At 43.5% G+C, this 21,276-nt stretch overlaps 1 protein-coding gene across 1 annotated transcript in view; it reads right to left on the reverse strand.

Annotated features, from left to right (window-relative positions):
- Positions 1-11,782: 11,782 nt before the first annotated feature.
- The window catches only part of LOC147718249 (nicotinamide N-methyltransferase-like), a 54,201-nt gene continuing 44,707 nt past the window's right edge, over positions 11,783-21,276 (reverse strand). The window contains exon 3 of the mRNA XM_086966656.1: positions 11,783-12,600. Within this exon, the coding sequence (XP_086822782.1) occupies positions 12,147-12,600 (454 nt within the window). The 3' untranslated portion in view covers positions 11,783-12,146. The remainder of the gene's footprint in view (positions 12,601-21,276) is intronic.

The following is a 21,276-nucleotide window of genomic DNA, read 5'->3' on the forward strand; positions in this document are numbered from 1 at the left end:
AACTCCAAGAAGTCCAGAATAGGATTCCATAAGGTCAAATACCTGGGATATCTCCTGGGTCATGGTGCCATTGAACCGCAAATCGAAAAAGTGAGGGCTATTGCGGACACCCCTTTCCCGAAAAACATGAAGGATATGCGAGCCTTTTTAGGACTGGTAGGCTACTACCGGAGATTCATACCTGCCTTTTCTGAGGTGGCGGCCCCTCTGACCGATACCCTCAGGAAAACGAAAACCGGCACGGACTTCCACAGTCCTACACCGGCCATGTGGAGAGCCTTCCAAACCCTGAAAAAAGCCATCACCACCAGTCCAGTGTTGACATCTCCGGATTTCAACAAGCCCTTCATCCTGAATACAGATGCTTCAGACTTCGGCATCGGGGCTGTTTCATCCCAGGACACAGGGGAGGGGGGCATTCAGCCCATCCTGTACATCAGCAGGAAGCTGTTCCCGCGGGAGGTCAGGTATCCTACCATCGAGAAGGAGTGCCTTGCCATCCGGTGGGCGGTAGACAAGCTGCGCTACTATTTGGAGGGGCGTACCTTCCTGCTGTACACTGACCATGCCCCTCTATTGTGGATGGCGAGGAACATATCCAACAACCCTCGTGTGATGCGCTGGTTCCTGGCCTTGCAACCCTTCAGGTTCCAGGTCCGGCACCAGAAGGGGTCTGACAATATCAATGCGGACTTCCTGTCTCGATACCCTCTCCCCGATCGGGAGATTCCTAGGGGGGAGGTGTGTGACATGGGGGACCCAGACGAGGGGCCCCCGGGTATGCCTATTAATGTCTCTACTCTTTTTGTGCAGCACACAGAGGCTTGGAACACTCCGGATGTCATCCGACGGCGGCCCGATGTGGAGAACAGGCATCCTTGCACCTTTAAGGGGGCGGACCCGGAATGGCGGCACGCCCTCACCGAAGAGGTAAAACCCATCCCGGAATCCACCCAGGTGTGCGAGACACCCGGAGGCGGAGTAGGAGACTGGTGGCGAGAGTGGAGAGAGAGCGGAGCGGAGTGGACGGAGGAGGACGAGGATCGGAGGACGGAGGACGAAGAGGAAGAAGAGCGGAGGACGGAGGCGGAGGACGTGGTGGAACATCGGAGGAAAGACGAGGGATACGGACCGGGACCTCGGAGGAGGACGGGGAGAGAACATCAGGCGGAGCGGAGTTACGAGGAGACTTCAGGAGAGAAGCCGGCGCCTGGTCCGAAGGACGACGCTGAGGGCGACGACAGCTTCAAGCCAGGAGGCATTGTGGATCGCGCTTCGCCCCGCCACACTAACACGAAAGTGTGGCTCGACCAGGTACGGTCCAAGTTCACCGGGTGGGCGGGCATTAGGCGAGGAAAGCCCCACTGAATGCACGAAACCCTACGGCACAAACCCCCCCCTTTTTTTAGGTATTTTAAAAGGGGTCACGTCACTGATCAGGGGTACGGGTTTTCACGTGTGTTTCCTCACCCGCTTTCCCTGCGAGCAAGGGTCGCACAGAACACGTTGACTTAGACGGTTCTCCTTTCTTTCTTTTATACCGGCATACCGAGGACTTCGAGACGGCAGGCAGACGGCCTACAACTCCCAGGAGACCGTGGGACCGTCGCTCCGGAGGGGGAAGATCCACCACGGCGGAAGCAGAACAACCATTACCATTCTACCGAGTGCCTGTACAGAAACGCAGACTTTATAAAATAATAAAACCCGCACTACCCCGACAACCTGTGTCAGTAAATCTGTTTGAGACACCCTCCGAAACCCCACAAGTGGTGGAGAATGCGGGCAGTCCAGTGGTAGACATCGAGGACACAGCGATGGATGCGATCCTGCAGGCCCTCGTGAAGGGCCAAGAACAGCTAGCATGGGCGGTAGAGCAGCAACTCGCCGCCGCCCAACTGGACAGAGACACTTTTCGGAGTACTGTTGTCAAGCAACTAGAGGGAATGAGGAGTACCGGTGACACAGCCAGTCCCCAAGTCCGGGAGAACCGGGCCCCCCCCACTCCCGCAGGTATTTCGCTGCAGAAATACGTCAGCGGGGAGGACCCCGACGCCTTCCTGACTAACTTTGAAAGGGTGGCTGTGGCATGTGGATGGCCTCTGGATAAGTGGCCTTTTTTCTTAGCACCCTTACTCAACGGGGAGGCACAGGCAGCATATCAGGTAGCCAACAGCAATGGCATAACACCCTATGCCCAGATCAAAACCATTATACTGGATCACCTAGGCTTGGACTCCGAAGCGTACAGGGTGCGGTTTCGAAAGGAAAGGGGGCAAGCCGGCGACAATCCCAAAACATTGTTTTTTAGATTGAAAACCGCAGCGGACAAATGGCTTACCCCAACCACAAGCTCCAAGGAACAGATCATGGATAAAATATACCTGGAGCAATACCTCGAAGCCCTCCCCTATGGGACACAGCGGTGGCTGCGTCAACATTCCAATTTAACCACAACCTAGGCGATGGAGATGGCCTCCACCTATGCCAGAGCCCAGCCACGTCTACATAATGTCAAACCAGACAGACCAGCAAAGGTACCGACCAGACCAGAACGCAGAGTGAGGGCTCCGCCGGGACTGCTCCCTCCCCCTCCACGACCATCGGCTCCGGAACATCCGCCATTCCGGGGTCCACAGTGCTTTGACTGTGGACAGTGGGGACACATAGCCCGCTTATGCCCCCAGAAACGGACCCCGGAAGAACCTATGGACATCAACTATCTTCACAAGGCGGTGTTGTATTCAGCAGAACTGGGAGGCTCCTTCCACGTGAGTGTTGCTGTAAAAGGGGTGGTGGTAAGGGCACTCCTTGATTCCGGGTGTAAACAGTCGGTGATCCAGGGGGATTATGTGAAGCCTCTGCAACTGGTGCCTGACACCAGTGTATTCATAAAATGTGTGCACGGGGATGTAAAGGAATACCCGGTCGCACACCTTCCCCTTGGGCTGGAGGGGATGGAAAAGATGGTTGTAAAAGTGGGGCTACTGGACGCCCATCCCGAGCCACTGATCCTGGGTACGGATAATCCCCAATTCCTGAACCTATTCAAAGACCGCCTACGCCAGAACTGTGACAACGAGGTAGCGGTACCTAATCTTTTGTCCACGGGTCCCTGGGAAGGAGACAGGTCTTTTCGCTTCACCCAGGCCAACGATGACTCCCTCATCAACGCTTGGGAGCAAGCACACATCGGACAATCCAACGCCTCCCCCAGTTACCCCCGTTTTCTGATCAAGGAGGACCTACTGTACCGACAGGCCTCTCGAGATGACCCAATGCAATTGTTGGTGCCATCCTGTTTTCGCGAACAGATCATGTTCTATGCGCATACACACCTGTTGGCTGGACATATCGGGAGTGAGAAAACCACACAAAATATACTCAGGAACTTCTACTGGCCGGGTATCTACAGTGATATAAAAAAACACTGCCAAACGTGTGATCTTTGCCAAAAGAAAAATACCCAGAGACCTCCAGCGGTGCCTTTGCAACCTCTTCCGGTCATCGGAACCCCCTTTGAGAGGGTGGGTATGGACCTCATTGGTCCATTAACGCCCACCAAAAAGGGCTGCAGATACGCTCTCGTCATTGTGGACTATGCCACCAGGTTCCCAGAGGCCTTTCCCCTAAAAGCCCCTACCTCCCGGAACATAGCTGACAAATTTCTTGAACTATTCTCTTGAGTGGGGTTCCCTAAAGAGATCCTCACAGACCAAGGGACCCCATTCATGTCCCAGGTTATGAAGGAAGTGTGCCAGTTGTTAGGACTACACCAGATAAAGACTTCCGTGTATCACCCGCAAACAGACGGATTAGTGGAGCGGTATAACAGGACTCTAAAGACAGTCCTTAAGAAAATGGTTGCTGTGAATCAGGCTGACTGGGACGCTTTGTTACCGCTGGCCCTATATGTGATCAGGGGCCAGAGACAGAGTAGTCTCGGTTGTTCGTCATTCGAGATGCTTTATGGGAGACAACCCCGAAGCCTGTTGGACATGACAAAGGAAGTATGAGAAACAGAACAAACAGGAGAGACCAGAACTCTCCTCGAGTACAGTACAAACTTAAGGAACAAGTTGGGAAAAATCAGAGAACTTGCCTTTACACACTTGGAAGAAAGCCAGAAACAACAACAGGTACACTATAACAAAGGAAAAAAATGGAGAACCCTAAGCATTGGAGATTGGGCCCTAGTTCTACTGCCCTCAACGTCTAAGAAATTCCAAAACGAATGGCAGGGCCCCTTTGAAGTCACCGAGACGATTGGTAAGACGACGTACCGATTGCGTCTCTCAGCAAAAAAATCCCAGATATTCCACATTAACTTGTTGAAAAAATGGCTGGGAACAAACCCAGTAACAGCCCATCTGGTAACGACCAACAAGACGGACCCCTCAACCACCGTGGATGATTTGGTTGTCAACGAGGAACTGTACAAAGATGAACAGGACGGACTCCGCCTAGTGTTGAAGGGCTTTGCACCTATATTTTCCGACCTTCCCGGAAGAACCAGTCTAGCAGAGCACAGGATCGATACCCCTGTTGGTACCACAGTAAAACAGCGTCCGTACAGGATTCCCGCGGCCAAAAGGGAAGCAATAGCGAAAGAGGTAGAGGAAATGCTCAGATTAGGCGTGATACGACCGTCCAGGAGTGAGTGGTCCTCACCCATTGTCATGGTACCCAAACCTGATGGAAGTAGCCGTTTTTGTATGGACTTCCGTGCTCTAAACGCCGTATCGGCATTCGATTCTTACCCGATACCCCGGATCGATGAGCTCATCGAGAAACTCGGGGACGCAAAGTACATAAGTACACTAGACCTGACCAAGGGGTATTGGCAGGTACCCCTGCGAGAAGAAGACAGGAAAAAAACAGCATTCGCCACCCCTGAGGGACTATACGAATTTACTGTCTTGCCCTTTGGACTGCATGGAGCCCCTGCCACATTTCAGAGGCTCATGAATACGGTCTTACGGGGACATCATCGGTACTGCTCCGCATACCTAGATGACATCATCATTTTCAGTCCCTCATGGGAAGAACACTTACACCACCTCGGTATAGTGTTACAACTGCTAAAAACCGCCGGGCTACACGTGAACTCCAAGAAGTCCAGAATAGGATTCCATAAGGTCAAATACCTGGGATATCTCCTGGGTCATGGTGCCATTGAACCGCAAATCGAAAAAGTGAGGGCTATTGCGGACACCCCTTTCCCGAAAAACATGAAGGATATGCGAGCCTTTTTAGGACTGGTAGGCTACTACCGGAGATTCATACCTGCCTTTTCTGAGGTGGCGGCCCCCCTGACCGATACCCTCAGGAAAACGAAAACCGGCACGGACTTCCACAGTCCTACACCGGCCATGTGGAGAGCCTTCCAAACCCTGAAAAAAGCCATCACCACCAGTCCAGTGTTGACATCTCCGGATTTCAACAAGCCCTTCATCCTGAATACAGATGCTTCAGACTTCGGCATCGGGGCTGTTTTATCCCAGGACACAGGGGAGGGGGGCATTCAGCCCATCCTGTACATCAGCAGGAAGCTGTTCCCGCGGGAGGTCAGGTATCCTACCATCGAGAAGGAGTGCCTTGCCATCCGGTGGGCGGTAGACAAGCTGCGCTACTATTTGGAGGGGCGTACCTTCCTGCTGTACACTGACCATGCCCCTCTATTTTGGTTGGCGAGGAACATATCCAACAACCCTCGTGTAATGCGCTAGTTCCTGGCCTTGCAACCCTTCAGGTTCAAGGTCCGGCACCAGAAGGGGTCTGACAATATCAACGCGGACTTCCTGTCTCGATACCCTCTCCCCGATCTGGAGATTCCTAGGGGGGAGGTGTGTGACATGGGGGACCCGGACGAGGGGCCCCCGGGTATGCCTATTAATCTCTCTACTCTTTTTGTGCAGCACACAGAGGCTTGGAACACTCCGGATGTCATCCGACGGCGGCCCGATGTGGAGAACAGGCATCCTTGCACCTTTAAGGGGGCGGACCCGGAATGGCGGCACGCCCTCACCGAAGAGGTAAAACCCATCCCGGAATCCACCCAGGTGTGCGAGACACCCGGAGGCGAAGTAGGAGACTGGTGGCGAGAGTGGAGAGAGAGCGGAACGGAGTGGATGGAGGAGGACGAGGATCGGAGGACGGAGGACGAAGAGGAAGAAGAGCGGAGGACGGAGGCGGAGGACGTGGTGGAACATCGGAGGAAAGACGAGGGATACGGACCGGGACCTCGGAGGAGGACGGGGAGAGAACATCAGGCGGAGCGGAGTTACGAGGAGACTTCAGGAGAGAAGCCGGCGCCTGGTCCGAAGGACGACGCTGAGGGCGACGACAGCTTCAAGCCAGGAGGCATTTGTGGATCGCGCTTCGCCCCGCCACACTAACATGGAAGTGTGGCTCGACCAGGTACGGTCCAAGTTCACCGGGTGGGCGGGCATTAGGCGAGGGAAGCCCCACTGAATGCACGAAACCCTACGGCACAAACCCCCCCCCTTTTTTTAGGTCTTTTAAAAGGGGTCACGTCACTGATCAGGGGTACGGGTTTTCACGTGTGTTTCCTCACCCCCTTTCCCTGCGAGCAAGGGTCGCACAGAACACGTTGACTTAGACGGTTCTCCTTTCTTTCTTTTATACCGGCATACCGAGGACTTCGAGACGGCGGGCAGACGGCCTACAACTCCCAGGAGACCGTGGGACCGTCGCTTCGGAGGGGGAAGATCCACCACGGTGGAAGCAGAACAACCATTACCATTCTACCGAGTGCCTGTACAGAAACGCAGACTTTATAAAATAATAAAACCCGCACTACCCCGACAACCTGTGTCAGTAAATCTGTTTGAGACACCCTCCGAAACCCCACACAGGGACATATTGCATTTATAGTTCAAAATCACATCAGGCATCAAGGAAAAAGTGGAAGCTAACCGTGTGAAAAGAGGCCCTTTCCTACATATGCCATGATCTAGGAATGCATATCAATGCAATTATAAGTAAAGACAATGTTGTTGTCAGTATGACAACTGTACGCATAATGTTGAGAATGTCAGCAAAAATGATATAAATGACTGCCACACTATTTGTAGAAGTTCCAAAGAACTCATATCATTGTTGTCAGATTCACCCAAGGTGACCTCCCCATCAAACCTGAGTCAGAGATATATAGTCAAACTGGCCCTCTGATGCCTGCCCACCCATATTGAGTGACAGGTAGATAGTTGCACCACAAACAGGTCTGTGGAAATTGGTCCCAATAAAACATGATTGGCAAAGGATTGTTCCCTAAAAATTTTCACAAATGTAGATGGCACATGTAGATAGAAACAACATACACACCACACATAGTGATCACCCGATCCCCACATCAGACCTCTGGACACAGACCTGCTGGCATACTTTAGCTCTCCCCAGTGTCAAGAGCCATCTGTCTCCTTATCAGATGTGCAAAGTTATTTATTTACAATTGAGATGCCTTTTCAAGAATGCAGAATTGCTTTATTGTACCTCACAAGATATATATATGGGTAAATTCCTATCTGAGCAACATGGCCACTCACAGAGCCACTCACTCATTCATACAGTCATTGACATACCCGCTCACTCACACATACAGCTACCAACCCAGACACACACTCACCCATACAGCCACTCATACAGCCAATCACTCACCCATGTAGCCATCCATGAACTCAGTCACTCACCTATATACTACTCATTCACTAAATCATCCATGTACCTCTACTGCACTAACTCACTTACATATACATGCATTAACTCACTGACCCATACACACACCCATGCACTCATTCACCCGTACATACACTCATGCACTCACTCGATCACCCATAGATGACTCATGCATTCAATCACCCATACACCACTGATTCACTCATTCACTCACCCATGCATCCGTCATACAATTACTATCTCACCTCCACACACACTCAATCAATCAACCATATACAAACTCATGTACTCACTCACTCACTGATACACATACTAAAGTTCTCTCTTACTCACGCATACACCACTCTTGCATTCACTCACTCATCTATACACCACTCATGTACTCAGTCAATCACCCATATAACACTGATGCACTCCCTCATTCACAGATACATGCACTCATGCTCTAACTCACTGACCCATACAAGCCTTCCTGCTCTCTCTCACTCACTAGTATTAACTTGCCTTTGTAAACACCAAAAAGTAGTAAACCTTGGCTTAAGTGTAAATGCTGTACTCTTTGGTATTCACAAATGTAAATTAAAACAATTAAAGTTACTATTAATACAGTGACTAGTATTAAAGTTACTACTAGTAGAATAAATAATAGTAAAGTTACCACTAATAAACTTACTATTAGGAAGCACTTGTGGATACCAAAAAGCAGTAAACATACACATACATAGTATTTGTTTAATTTTTCAATAAATAATTGTTTGGAAATGTTACCTAAATATAGGGAAGTTCAGAATCCATTTTGCACAGACAAATTTATATACATGTATAACCACTTATATGTGTTGTCTTATAGTATTGGTAATGTTTACATGACCTTATGTTGTTTTTCAAAAATCATTCTTTACTTCAATTTTCCAATACCAACTCGGGATAAATCAATAAGTAATCTATGAATTGTAATAAACAACAGATACTTTTGTTTAAAAAAGTACACTTAAATGTTATTACTAACTATACATAAAATGTTAAAATAGTATGTAACAAATATATTTTCAGACAATGAATTAACATGTATGATGGATTTAAATTATCCCGGTAAAGACAGTAGTTTGGAGTTTATGTTTACAATAGATCTTTTCACCCAGAGGCAATTGTGTAGAATACATTTGCCCCAAGAGTAAATGCTAGTGCCTCACTGAAGAAAAGTTGGTCTTGCTCTTCTTGGTGGTGGCTTTGGTGGAATCATCTCTCACTGATCCAGCCAAATTACCCCTGCTGAGTGAGCCTGTTGAATCCACAGTTTCAAAGTTTGAGGTGATACCAGGTGTCTCCAGGGGTTGAAGGGCCTCCCTTTCTGTGTAGGAGCATGGCGGAGTGATGGCTCATGTTGAAAGTCTATGGAAAGTGGCATATGAATCTCTAATAGCCATACTGATGCCCTCACACCATCCTGCACAAGCCAATTAAGGAAGCACAGACTGACATCTACCTCACTATAAGGTCATTGCACTCCCTATACAACTAGTAGTTTTGCTCCCCAAGACACTGAGTGTTTGTTTTGAGGATCCCTATTACCTTGTCCACCTGGACTTCATGTCTGGAGACTGGTCCATGATATTGTGTCCCACAGTTTCATGAAAGCAGTCGGCATCAGTGGCCTTGCTCAGCTGTCTCAATATTAGCCTAACCCCGTCTCACAATACCCTGTGGCCTTTGAATAGTGTGTACCGTAACAGTGGGTCCTGATTCAAGATGTTTCACCACAGGGAGCAGAGACAGTTATAATATCTGGAGAAGAAGCAGGTTGTAGGAGTTAAAGGGTAAGTGAGGCTCAACCTATCAACCTGCCCGGACACGCCTGACAGACCGGACTGCTCCTCATAATGATCCAGACCAGCAGGAGTTGTGTCTCCACTGAAGGCTTATACAGACGATTGGGATATTTTGAGCAGATTTTTGAACTTCAATTATGGCTGATTCGTACAATGTAAAGAAGAAGAAGAAGAAGAAGTGCTATCACTTCTTGAATATTGATTGATTCAAGAACATTTATCAATCCGACCCTTAGTTTTGAATGCTTTCGTATCCATATCTATATTACAAACTCATGTATGTGTTCCTAATGAAGAAATTAAAAAACATATTTTCCACCTAAGATAAATACTACTTTAGTGTGACTGAGATGAGGTTCTACAACACAAACATTATATACATACAAAGAAGTAATATGAAAAGAATAGATATAACTTCAAACTAGTAAATCATTAAACAACGCGTTTATGCAAGTATTCAATGTGAGTACATGAGTTCATTGTTTTTCCTATGTGTCTTCACTAATGTCCAACACGAAGTCAGAGGTATTGTTTGTGTGACACATTACTCCTTCTTTTAAATCAATATGTTGGACACCTAGATGTTGCTGTTGTTTTCAAATAAAGTGGTGTATATTAAACATTATTGTAAAATGGCAGATGCATGTGGACCATACTGCACACAACAATTTCCATTGCAAAATGTATCCTCAGTATTATTACTTACTTGAACAAAATAACTGATCTAACTAAATTGTGAATTGTGACTGCAAGCAACCTAAGAGTGATCGCATCCTTATAATGTCACAGAGATAGTTACTAATATTTTAACAACGGTGCTATGCTTCAGACTGATAAGAGTGATTAAACATGTATCTTCCCCATTACAATATTACTCCATATTGTCTTAATATTTGCGTGACATCAAACATTATCTTGAAAGGCTAGAGAAAAGCTGAGAATTCATTGGTAAGTGTATTAACCTATAAACACCATGGAGCACTGATTATGTATAACTAAAATTGAGATTCAAAGACTACAGACTAAATTAACATGTTGTTCAATATAGTTTTATAGATAAGTACAGTACATGTATGAAGGTGAGGTTAGTGGAACATTTAGCGTAATGTGGTTTAAAATACAATACAAGCACTTTAACCAGCATGAAGCATTAAGGGAGATGTACTCAATTACCACTAATGCTGTTAAAGTAGCCAATTGCTTGCCAATGCGTTTCATCCCTCTTGAGACTTCTTCAGGGCTTGTTCAAGTTCTGTTTCTGATGTTGATGGTAAGTATGGCTTCAAGCCAATCTTAACTGCAACGTTGGTGAAACTGTGTATTGGTATTGGTCTGAACGTTGTCAATAATATATCATTATTTCTCTCTAGACACCAGAAAGTCGATCCTATATTAAAATGATTATTAAGGTAATCATTATTTGTAATTGGGTGACTTATGATTTAGTTTCGATAATCTGGGGTAAAAGACCAGACGTATCTCATATACTCCCTATTATAAAAATGATGAAAATGTCCACATTATCCGTTTTACATCTGTGTGTTTAGTGGCTTTTTTCATACAACTGTATCATCATGTGGCTGGGTAATTCAAGTAACCTCAAAGTATTATTAATGCAGTGTCGCATCCTCTGCACATCCACGATCAACTGGTATCTCCAAACTATGATTATCGAAAGAAAATCATAAGTGTTCGCACAATTACATATATATAATGTAGTAGAAACAGAACTTGAACAAGCCCAGAAGAAGTCCCAAGAGGGATGAAACACATTGGCAAGCAATTGTGTTTTGATTTTAAAAAGGATAAGTGATTTACAATAAAAGATTTACTATAACTACAATAAAGAGACACTTGAATGAGTTGTATTAGGATATTTATAAAAATAATATTTACTCTTCTCGGGTGCAGTGTCAATTTGTAGCTGTGGGTAACAGGGGTTTCTAACCGCCTATTTGGGATGCATGTGGGTCACATCCCAGACCTGTTGCACTGAGGTTTAGCGCTAATCTAAGAGGCATATTAAGAAGTGACGTCTGGTGCTGCACTGTTCAAAGCTCTGACCCTGTCTCTTTTGGTAATATATTTATATATTATAAACTACACATTCAGAATTCATAGATAGTGGAAAGAGGGTGATATCTTATTCTCCAAGGAAAAATAGCCACTATATATCTCAAACATATATTTATGGGCATTAATGGACACACAAACACACATAAGAGGTATAGCATTGCAGAACAAAACACACACGATTTAAATTATTTGAGAAAATGGGCGATAATTTTATTGTAAGATTTAAATAATCGTTATAGCTGCAAATGGAATCAAATGCATGATCAAATCATCACTCCTCCCAGCAGTTATTGACTAAGCAACAATCCATTTGATTTTTCAGTAAAGGACAAGAGTATAATAATTAAATCAGTAACTGGCAGAGCCAAGGAAAAGTGGTCCCAGCAAAAGCAAAGGCCTGTGGTCAAGAAGTACGGAGAGACAGAGAGCAGAGCATCACTGGTGTCAGCAGCAATAGGTCCAACAAAGGAGGAAACAGAAGAGATTTGATTCTGGACAGAAACAACCTATTCCTTTCCTCTCTGTGGATATTATGTCTATCAATTAGGATTCACAAGTACATGAAACAGGTCTTTTTATTTTTGCATGAACAAGTATTACACTGCTGTAATCTATCACATCATACAATTGATTAACTGTCCTAGGAAACACCTGCAGCTCCTTGATAACATAGTTAGCATCCCCAAGCGCTTTCCTTATAAAACTCTCATCGATACATAGATGGGGAAACTTAAAGCCCCCAACAATGTAATAAGTGGTATCGAGGCACACTATCAGGATTAAATTCCCTTCATCTTTTACCAGTGATGAAACATTTTTTAAAGCACTGCAGAACCCATCTTTAGTTGTCACGTGCATCTCCAAACAATGAGGCAAAATCAGACAGTCAGCCTGAGGCAGGATGATGGGAGACAAGGGGTTACTTTTGTTGGCATCATATTGAAGAACATGCTTGATTTTTCTTCGTAACATATTTTGCTTCTCAGGCCATGCGTCACTAAAAAATAAAATACAACGTTTTTTTGTTTAAATGTATTATTGATTAAAACATGTTATTTTCTCACAAGTTATGGCATATTTTTCAAAACTGGTTTGTATGAATATAAACAGTCTGTTTGCAAAGGGACTATATATATAAATAAATAAAAATGTAACTGTTTGTTCAAAATCTCAAATCTCCGAAGGTTCTTCACCGATTGCTTTGATATTTTGACACAATGTTGCATTCTAATATGCGCATGTTTTTATATACACAAAGTTGGATTCGAATACGCGTGTTTTGAATACGAGCGTGTTTTTATTTCAAAAGTAGACACATAAAAATGTCAATGTGAGATTGATAAAAATATTTAATCAATGATGATTTGATATTTTGACACAACGTTGAATTCGAATAAGCGCGTGTTTATATATTCACAATGTTGGATTCGAATACACGCGTGTCAAATATACGCGTGTTTTTCATCTAAAGGACGAACAGACCCTATCCATTGGGTTGCTGCATAACAACTACAATAGATGCATAGAGACAATAATCTACATATATTAGGATGGACAGTTGGTGTCAGGATGGCAGACCGGGAAGTGGGTGGAGGGATGGGGGAGGAGTTGGTACACTTGGCAACATTAAGAAAGGACGCATAGAGACAATAGTCTCATATATTAGGATGGACAGTTGGTGTCAGGATGGCAGACCGGGAAGTGGGTGGAGGTAGGGGGGAGGATTTGGTTCACTTTGCAACATTAGCACGTGTTTATATATACACAACGTTGGATTCGAATACGCGCGTGTCCAATACGGGCGTGTTTTTAATCGAAAGGCTGAACGGACCCTATCGATTTGGTTGCTGCACAACAAATACAAGGGATGCATATAGACAATACTCTACATATATTAAGATGGGCAGTTGGTGTCAGCATGTCAGACAGGGAAGTGGGTGGAGGGAGGGGGCAGGAGTTGGTTCACTTTGCAACCCGAACAGACCCTATCGATTTGGTTGCTGCGCAACAAATACAAGGGACGCATATAGACAATAGACTACATATATTAGGATGGACAGTTGGTGTCAGGATGGCAGACCGGCAAGTGGGTTTAGGGAAGGGGGAGGAGTTGGTTCACTTTGCAACATTAAGAAAGGATGCATAGAGACAATAGTCTAAATAGATTAGGATGGATGGTTGGTGTCAGGATGGCAGACCGGGAAGTGGGTGGAGGGAGGGGGGAGGAGTTGGTTCGCTTTGCAACATTAAGAAAGGACGCATAGAGACATTAGTCTAAACAGATTAGGATGGACAGTTGGTGTCAGGATGGCAGATCGGGAAGTGGGTGGAGGGAGGGGGGAGGAGTTGGAAATTAAACATATTAGAAATGTGCGCTGACTCTTTTTTTCTCTTCCATTAAACTAGACTGAGCCACAGCAAAGCGTGGCCGGGTACAGCTAGCACATGTATATATATATATAGCTTTTGAAAAAACAGTATTTAAAATATTGTAAAATAGAAAAGACTGTGAGAGGTTCTGTCCCTATAGTGAACTTCACTCTAACCAATATGGGATTTGTATGATATAGACATTAAACAACATTGTGACTGGTCCAGTCTTTATAGCATATGCTCCAGAAAGATAGACACAAACACATTCATCAAATACATGTGTTTACACGCACAAAAGCATTCTTAATGATGTTTGTGTTTTATTGACGCATTATTTTCTAGGCTTAGCAAAATATCAGTTTCTAATTGCATTACTACCCTTCTGTACCTCTTTTTCAAGATTGTAGTTTCACCCCGGGACACGATATCTGCTTGTTATGCTCACCTCCCTTTTAAATGATTGCATATCTTCAATAGATCAACAGTCACACCTTAGGAACTACCACTTCTCTCTCCTGCTCATAGTAATCAATATACATTTTTTGAGTGATCAATATATTTTCCAAACCCTTCTCTCTTGGAGTAACCAGGACTCAATCAGCCTGTGTACTGCCCAGAAGTCAGAGTAAAGAATCTCCCTTATAGAGAATTGTCACAATGAGGTAATACCATCTTCCAAATTTATGTATGTATTATTTATAGTTAGGGTTTCCAAAGGCAGGAATTCCTCAGATATTTATCTAATAATAATGATCTTCCATTTTGATGAATCTCTACAAAACTTAGAAGACCTATAGCTTTTACAACATCGGCAGAGGAAACACAGTGTTGTGGTGATTAGTCAACCAGGTGCAAAGAAGAAAGAGTGGGCCAAAAATGTGTTTTTACTTTATTGAACTTTACTTAGAAATGTGTATTGCAGGTAGTGTCAAAAAACAGCTGAACAGATGTTAATGAAACTTGAGAACAATATAGATTATGGTGTACAGATGATCCTTTTGGGTAGTAGAAGTAGGTAGTATTTTAAAACTCATAAGGCGTTTGAATTTGGAGATCTCTGTGGCCACAGTAATTTGTTTGTCTGTTTTATGAGTTAGAGGCATAGAATTACGTACTTTATTAAAGTGGTAATAGGAAGGCAAAAATTATATAAAGTTTCTATATATTTTTTATATTTTTTTAATGAAATTTACGGACTACTACGTCTGAAGTACCAAACAATTAAATAAGCTTCAATTTTCTACATATTCAAGTTGTTCAAAAATATTTTGTACATAGTACTGTGGAACCTGCATCCCATTCTAATACACTTACTTCACTTTATGGTGCGTATGACACTTTGCCCAACTCTGGGCCACTCTACAACACTCTGCTCCCCCATTCTACTCTACTCTATACAACTCCACACTGCAACACATTACTACACCCCACTGTACTCTACTATTCCACTGTATGCCACTCCACTAAATCCAGCATTTGCAGAGCGCCCATCTACCCGCAGGCATACCGGCGCTGGGGGCCGTCAGGAAGATTAAGCAAGCTATTGTCAAATGGTGCTGGGCTGACCTGGGCTGACCTGCTGCCGGTGCCAGGGATCGAACAATGAGCCCCAGCATCCGGTGTCAGTCACCCTGGCCGCAGGGCCACAACTCTTCCCTCACACTGTATAGCCTCTATGCCAATCATCTCTACAACTTTATATAACACTCTACGCTACCACACTCTATAACACTGTACTGTACACTACTCCATTCTACAACACTGTTCTGTATGCCACTCCACTCTCTGACACTTTCAAAAACTCGATAACTGGCCAATCCACTCTAGGGTACTCCACATCATGGTTTTCCACTCTATAACACTCACTATACGCCACTTAACTCTATACCAATCTACTCTATGCTATTCTGTTCTATGCCATTCCACTCTACCCAACTCCACCCCACACCACTCCCCTCCACTCCACTCTATTGCACTCTACTCCACTTAACAACACTCAACACTCAAAGCCATTTCACTATACCACCCATTACACCTCTTTATAGTACTCCACTTTCTTACCTTTGCAATAAGGACTCTTTAGAACTCAGGGAAGAGGTGTGGCGCCGCGGCTAGGGCGACTGACTCCGGAATCTGAGGATCACGGTTCGATCCCCAGCACCGGCGGCAGATTAGCCCAGCACCATGTGGCTCTGGGCAATAGCTCGCTTAATCTTCCCGACGGCCCCCAGTGTCTAGAGACCCTTACGGGTGATTGTGCGCTTTACAAATGTGGATTATTATTATTTAGCACTCCACTTTCCAACATTTGCATAAGGACGCCAATCTAATACACTCTGGGGACACAGACGTAAATGGGTGATGTCTGTTTTTCGTTGACATGGTAAGGTTTGTTAGAAAGGCAAACACTGGGCATTCACCACAAATCAGAATAACAGATCTGTGAAGTATGATGGGCAAGTATGTGTAAGGAAAGTATGAAAAGGCAAGAAGGAAATATAAAAAAAAGATCAGTAGTGTATGGAGACAGTAGCCTACAAAGAATACAATAGTACAAACATGAATGTAAAATTCAAGTGCAGCACCCAGAGAACGGGACAACAATACTAAGCTATACTGTACTTTAACCACTTTTATAAACCCACTATCCCACACCCTACAACATCTCTCAGATATGTAAAATGACTAGAATAAGTGTACAGCAATCAGCCAGAAAATAAGAGACTTCTCAATTAGCAATACACTAGAAGCTGAGGATCATATTATAAGATTGAAGCATATGAAACATTCAAAGCAACATAAGACTCTGACCAGTAATAAACAGAATTGGTGCAAAAGGTTAAGGATGTGTCAAGATGATGCAGTATATTAAGCAGTGCAGCTATGTTTAGTTAACTCCGCTTGTCATAGGTTGGTTAGCTCTCGTTAAAAATAGGATAGCTACAATTCATTTGTTCAAAGGGCATCTCAAATGTACAGACCTTTAAATATACTCTGGAGGAGATAGACAGCCAATGAAGAGGTCCTAATGCTGGTGAAATTATATATACATACACATATTCATATATATACAAATAAATACAAACACATACATATATTTAAACATGGATATGTATACACATATATATTTATATCTATATAGAGATAGATTTTTTCTAATGTTTTCTAGAGTGTCCCGAACCCTGATTTACGTATATGTAGAGACATGGTTCCAACGCAGTGGATCCATGGAACCACGCTCCACCATAAATGCCTTGATTGGCTGGCTGCAATCTGAGAGGAAAGTTGCAGCCGCACTTTTGTGAATCAGGACACAGTTCTCTGGGAGGGGGAAGTAAAGGAAATGATAGGATACAGTTGGTCAGGAAACAGGTTTTCTGACCCCATGGAAATGAAGCAGGGGTCTGTGAAGGTTCTCTCGTGGGCAAGAAAGTATTGTCAATTTTTTTTACATGCACAACATAAACTCACACACCTAAACAGTAACTCACACATTCATTCACAGAGCCAGAGAACCACCCATAAACCCACACAGGCACTCACACCGCCATGTACATTCCTATACAGCTACTTACACACACACACCCACAGGCCAACACAGCCACTTATACAAACCCTAACACCTGCATATATCTCAAACCCACTGAAACACCCACTCACATACACCCAGAGTCCCACACAGCCACTTAGATACCCACTCATACACCCACCCATCACACACTGATATTCCTGCTTACACATCCACACAACAACTCACACACCAACTCAGACACAGATACAGCCACTGACACACCCACTTAGAGACCCATAAAATCATGCACGCACCAACTCACTTCCTGGCTGAAGTGTTGGCAGCCAATCAAATTTCAGTAGTATTTCCGTATGATTTTGGGCTTCCAGATATCTATATATTTTAAACCTACGGAACAGATCTACACCAAATCCCAAACAGCACACTTTCCGGAACATCATTTGGATTTCTTACAAATTTGATGTAATTTCGTGGAGCGGTTCAAGCTGTAGTCATGTTCAAAAACTGAAAAATCCCAGTAGATATAACCTGGGAAAAAAACGCTTTGGGACTCTCCCTTTTTCTCAGCCCTTGCTTGCCAAATTACCCCAAAACATTCAACACAGCAGCTGAACCAAAAGATTGAAATGTTGTGAAACGTTTCTGAATATGGCAATTTTATTGGCAAAATGAAAAAAAATGCATCTTCTATTGAATCTTTGGTCCTAACTATAACTATCTACTTTCACCTGTGAATTTTGGCACATTCTTAGACTTACCATGGGTGGTAGACTGGAGAATGTGCCAAAATGCTACGCCTCACCAAATAAGGCATTACAGGAGCAATGTCTTTATTTCTCCTTGTATTTTCTCTTTCTATGCGTGCTGTATTCTGCAGCACACATAGACAGAGAAATGCCTCTGAAGATTGTTTTTGTGCAGGAAGGTGTGTCTTTCTGCACAAAAATAAATCTGCCTACAGCGCAGGTACCCGTGATGGAAAGGTGCCTTATTTCTCACTAGGCAGCCAAAATTGCAACAGCGCTAGGAAAGGACAAGAATGTGCTGAGTGAAAAAGTTAAATATGCCCACATGCATATTAGACCTGTCTAGACGTATAGTATGCATTTCCTCAGAGCTGCAAGCAAAAACTTTGTCACTCTGCCTTGGGCTCTCACCTCGGTGGAAGTCCACAAATTTTCTCTTGAAAGTCTGGATGGGGTTTTACTCACTCCTTTTTCATGTGGGGCTTGATCTGTTTAGACCATGTCCACTACAGAAAGGGTTATATAAAACCTGGACATTTATCTTTATTCTAATGTCTCACTTGACTCACTAGAAGAACAGGGGCATCATTTAAATTTCATGCAACAGAGCAAGCTGGCTTGTACCCTTGGTATATCTTTTATTTTAGGTTAGGCTGAATTATGCAAGTGACGCTAATATGGCCATTCTCTGTCATCAGTTTTCTTTATTGGCTGCCTATCTGCTCCAGAGTTTGTTTGAAAGCCTGTCAATTTGTCCATCAGTGCAGTTACTGACATGCGCATCTATACCCTATGCTCCAAATTGATCCTTGTACTCCTCCAACCAGTTGTTGCTTACTTGCCTTAAGCCTAAACAGAGCTGTGTAATTCTCTCCTATTGACCCTCGGTGCAACTTAGCTATCTTTAGGAATGTAATGTATACTTTGCCCTTATTTAGATTACAATGGACAGGCAATTTGTGCACTAGGATGATGGAATAAATTAGTCTATCGCTCTGGTGGTGGTACCACACTAAAGATTCATAATTTTCACCGACAGGTGGTCATTCATAAAGCATTGGCAGGAACCACGGTCCTAGCAGTTTCCATTAAAGTATTTCGATGTTAAGTGCAGAGTGTTCCAGTAGCATGACCAAAGAGTATTTTTCTTTATTTAAAAAAAATCCTTTGCAATTAAACAAATAATGCCTCCCCCTCCATTGGAGTCATTGGCAATGTGGTGGGGATATTTTTCCTTTACCACCAGGGTGTGCCTGGTAGTGACAGACAGTAAAAAAACTGCTATATGTCCACCAATCCTAATTGGATGGATGGACATATAGCCAATTCTCCACCAACACTTACTTCTTTGAGCAATTGGAGACATTCGGTCATGGCAGTCAAGGTATAATCACTGACTCAATGTCCAAGTGCATCTAAATTGAGTGGGGTAGACCACAATGTTGGTGGGGTGGGAACTCTGTCACCTTTACAACAGAGTTCCTGCCCCACCAACATATTAATCAGGCTCTTTAAGTTATAATCAGTAATTCTTCTTTTTCTAACACCTACCTATAATCTATCTTACTCATCTTTTTCAATGTGTTAGTGCAATCTAAATAAAATAGCCTAACTTGACACTTTATCATGATATATTGACACTGTATCAAGCCCTAGTTACCCACAATCCTGCATTTGACATTTGGAATAAAATACTACTGCTGTTTACATTTATTCAAAAATGGGCCTAAGGAAGTATGCTTACAAAATAGTGCACCAATTATTAAAGAACTGAAGAAATTGAGGTCCTCCCTCTATTCTTTTGTCTAGCATATTGTTTTTAGAAGAAATGTGAGTGTCTAAAAATATAGTATTGCTTTTTGTATTTGCAAATCTAATATGTCTGCCATTCTATTCTTGACTGTCTCTTTCTTCTAGACTTCAGCTTGGTTAATAAGAAATCAGCTTTTGTTAATCTCCTGACCATCAATTAGTTTGGCATTAGGACTCAGGACCTAATTAGAGTTTGTTAAGTGGAATATTCTGTCTGCTGTAGTACAAGTGACCCAGGATATAATATACTGCGATAACGGGGACAGGATACTCTGTCATATTTGTGAAAGAACATTCATCTGCCAAAGTCTAAATCAGACTCTAAGTCATAGAATTGGTCACAAGAACGGATTGAGCCTGGCAGCCCTTTCTTTGAAACTGTGGAATTCCGAACTGCGATAGCCGACTTAGATTTTAGACTCATTGTTGCTTAGTAAATGCTCTCAAGTGTATCTTTTCACAAAGGGTCTATTCACAAAGGTAACGTTACAAGTGAGTAAATCTACATAGGGAAGCTTACTCATACACTATTAAGTAACTTTGCCACTTTTGGATATCACCATTAACTTAATAATTATTAAAAACTATGTATACAATTAATTAAAACAATTAATTAAAATAATTGGTTTAGAATTTTACAAAACGTAATAATGTTGCATTCATTTCTCATTTAAAAAAACATATGATAACATATTAAAATGTGATACAAATATATTTACTTTTAGATACATTTTTAAACATTAAAATGAATGTGTCCCTATTTTGAAATATTTTAAATATTTAGTTCCATTTCATTTTATTTTCCATGGGGGTTTATTTGAAGTTATTAGATGGATTATTTTCCATGGGAGGGTCGTACATTATCAGCTGTTAGCCATGTATGGGGCTGGGCTTACACTACCTCTGATGAAGAGTACATATCCAATAATAACTTTAGAATTGCAGTTTGTGAAATGTAATGTTGTTACTCTTTTGTAGATGGGCGAATATCCCTACCTAATCCTCTATACTCCTTCATTAACCCCTCCCATTCAGCAATTAATATTTCCCATTGCAACAACTCCTCCCTGTCTCTCCCATATTTGCAACACAAATGCATTCTTATGAGTGTGGAAACTCCATAGCAGGGGTGGAGACCTCTGCACAAACAAAAGATTTAGGAGGCACAGGTGGAACCATCACATGAAAGTTTGTGAATAGCTTTTTGCAG

This window comes from Lissotriton vulgaris, chromosome 4_1, assembly GCF_964263255.1.
Source record: "Lissotriton vulgaris chromosome 4_1, aLisVul1.2, whole genome shotgun sequence".
Taxonomy (NCBI): Eukaryota; Metazoa; Chordata; class Amphibia; order Caudata; family Salamandridae; genus Lissotriton; species Lissotriton vulgaris.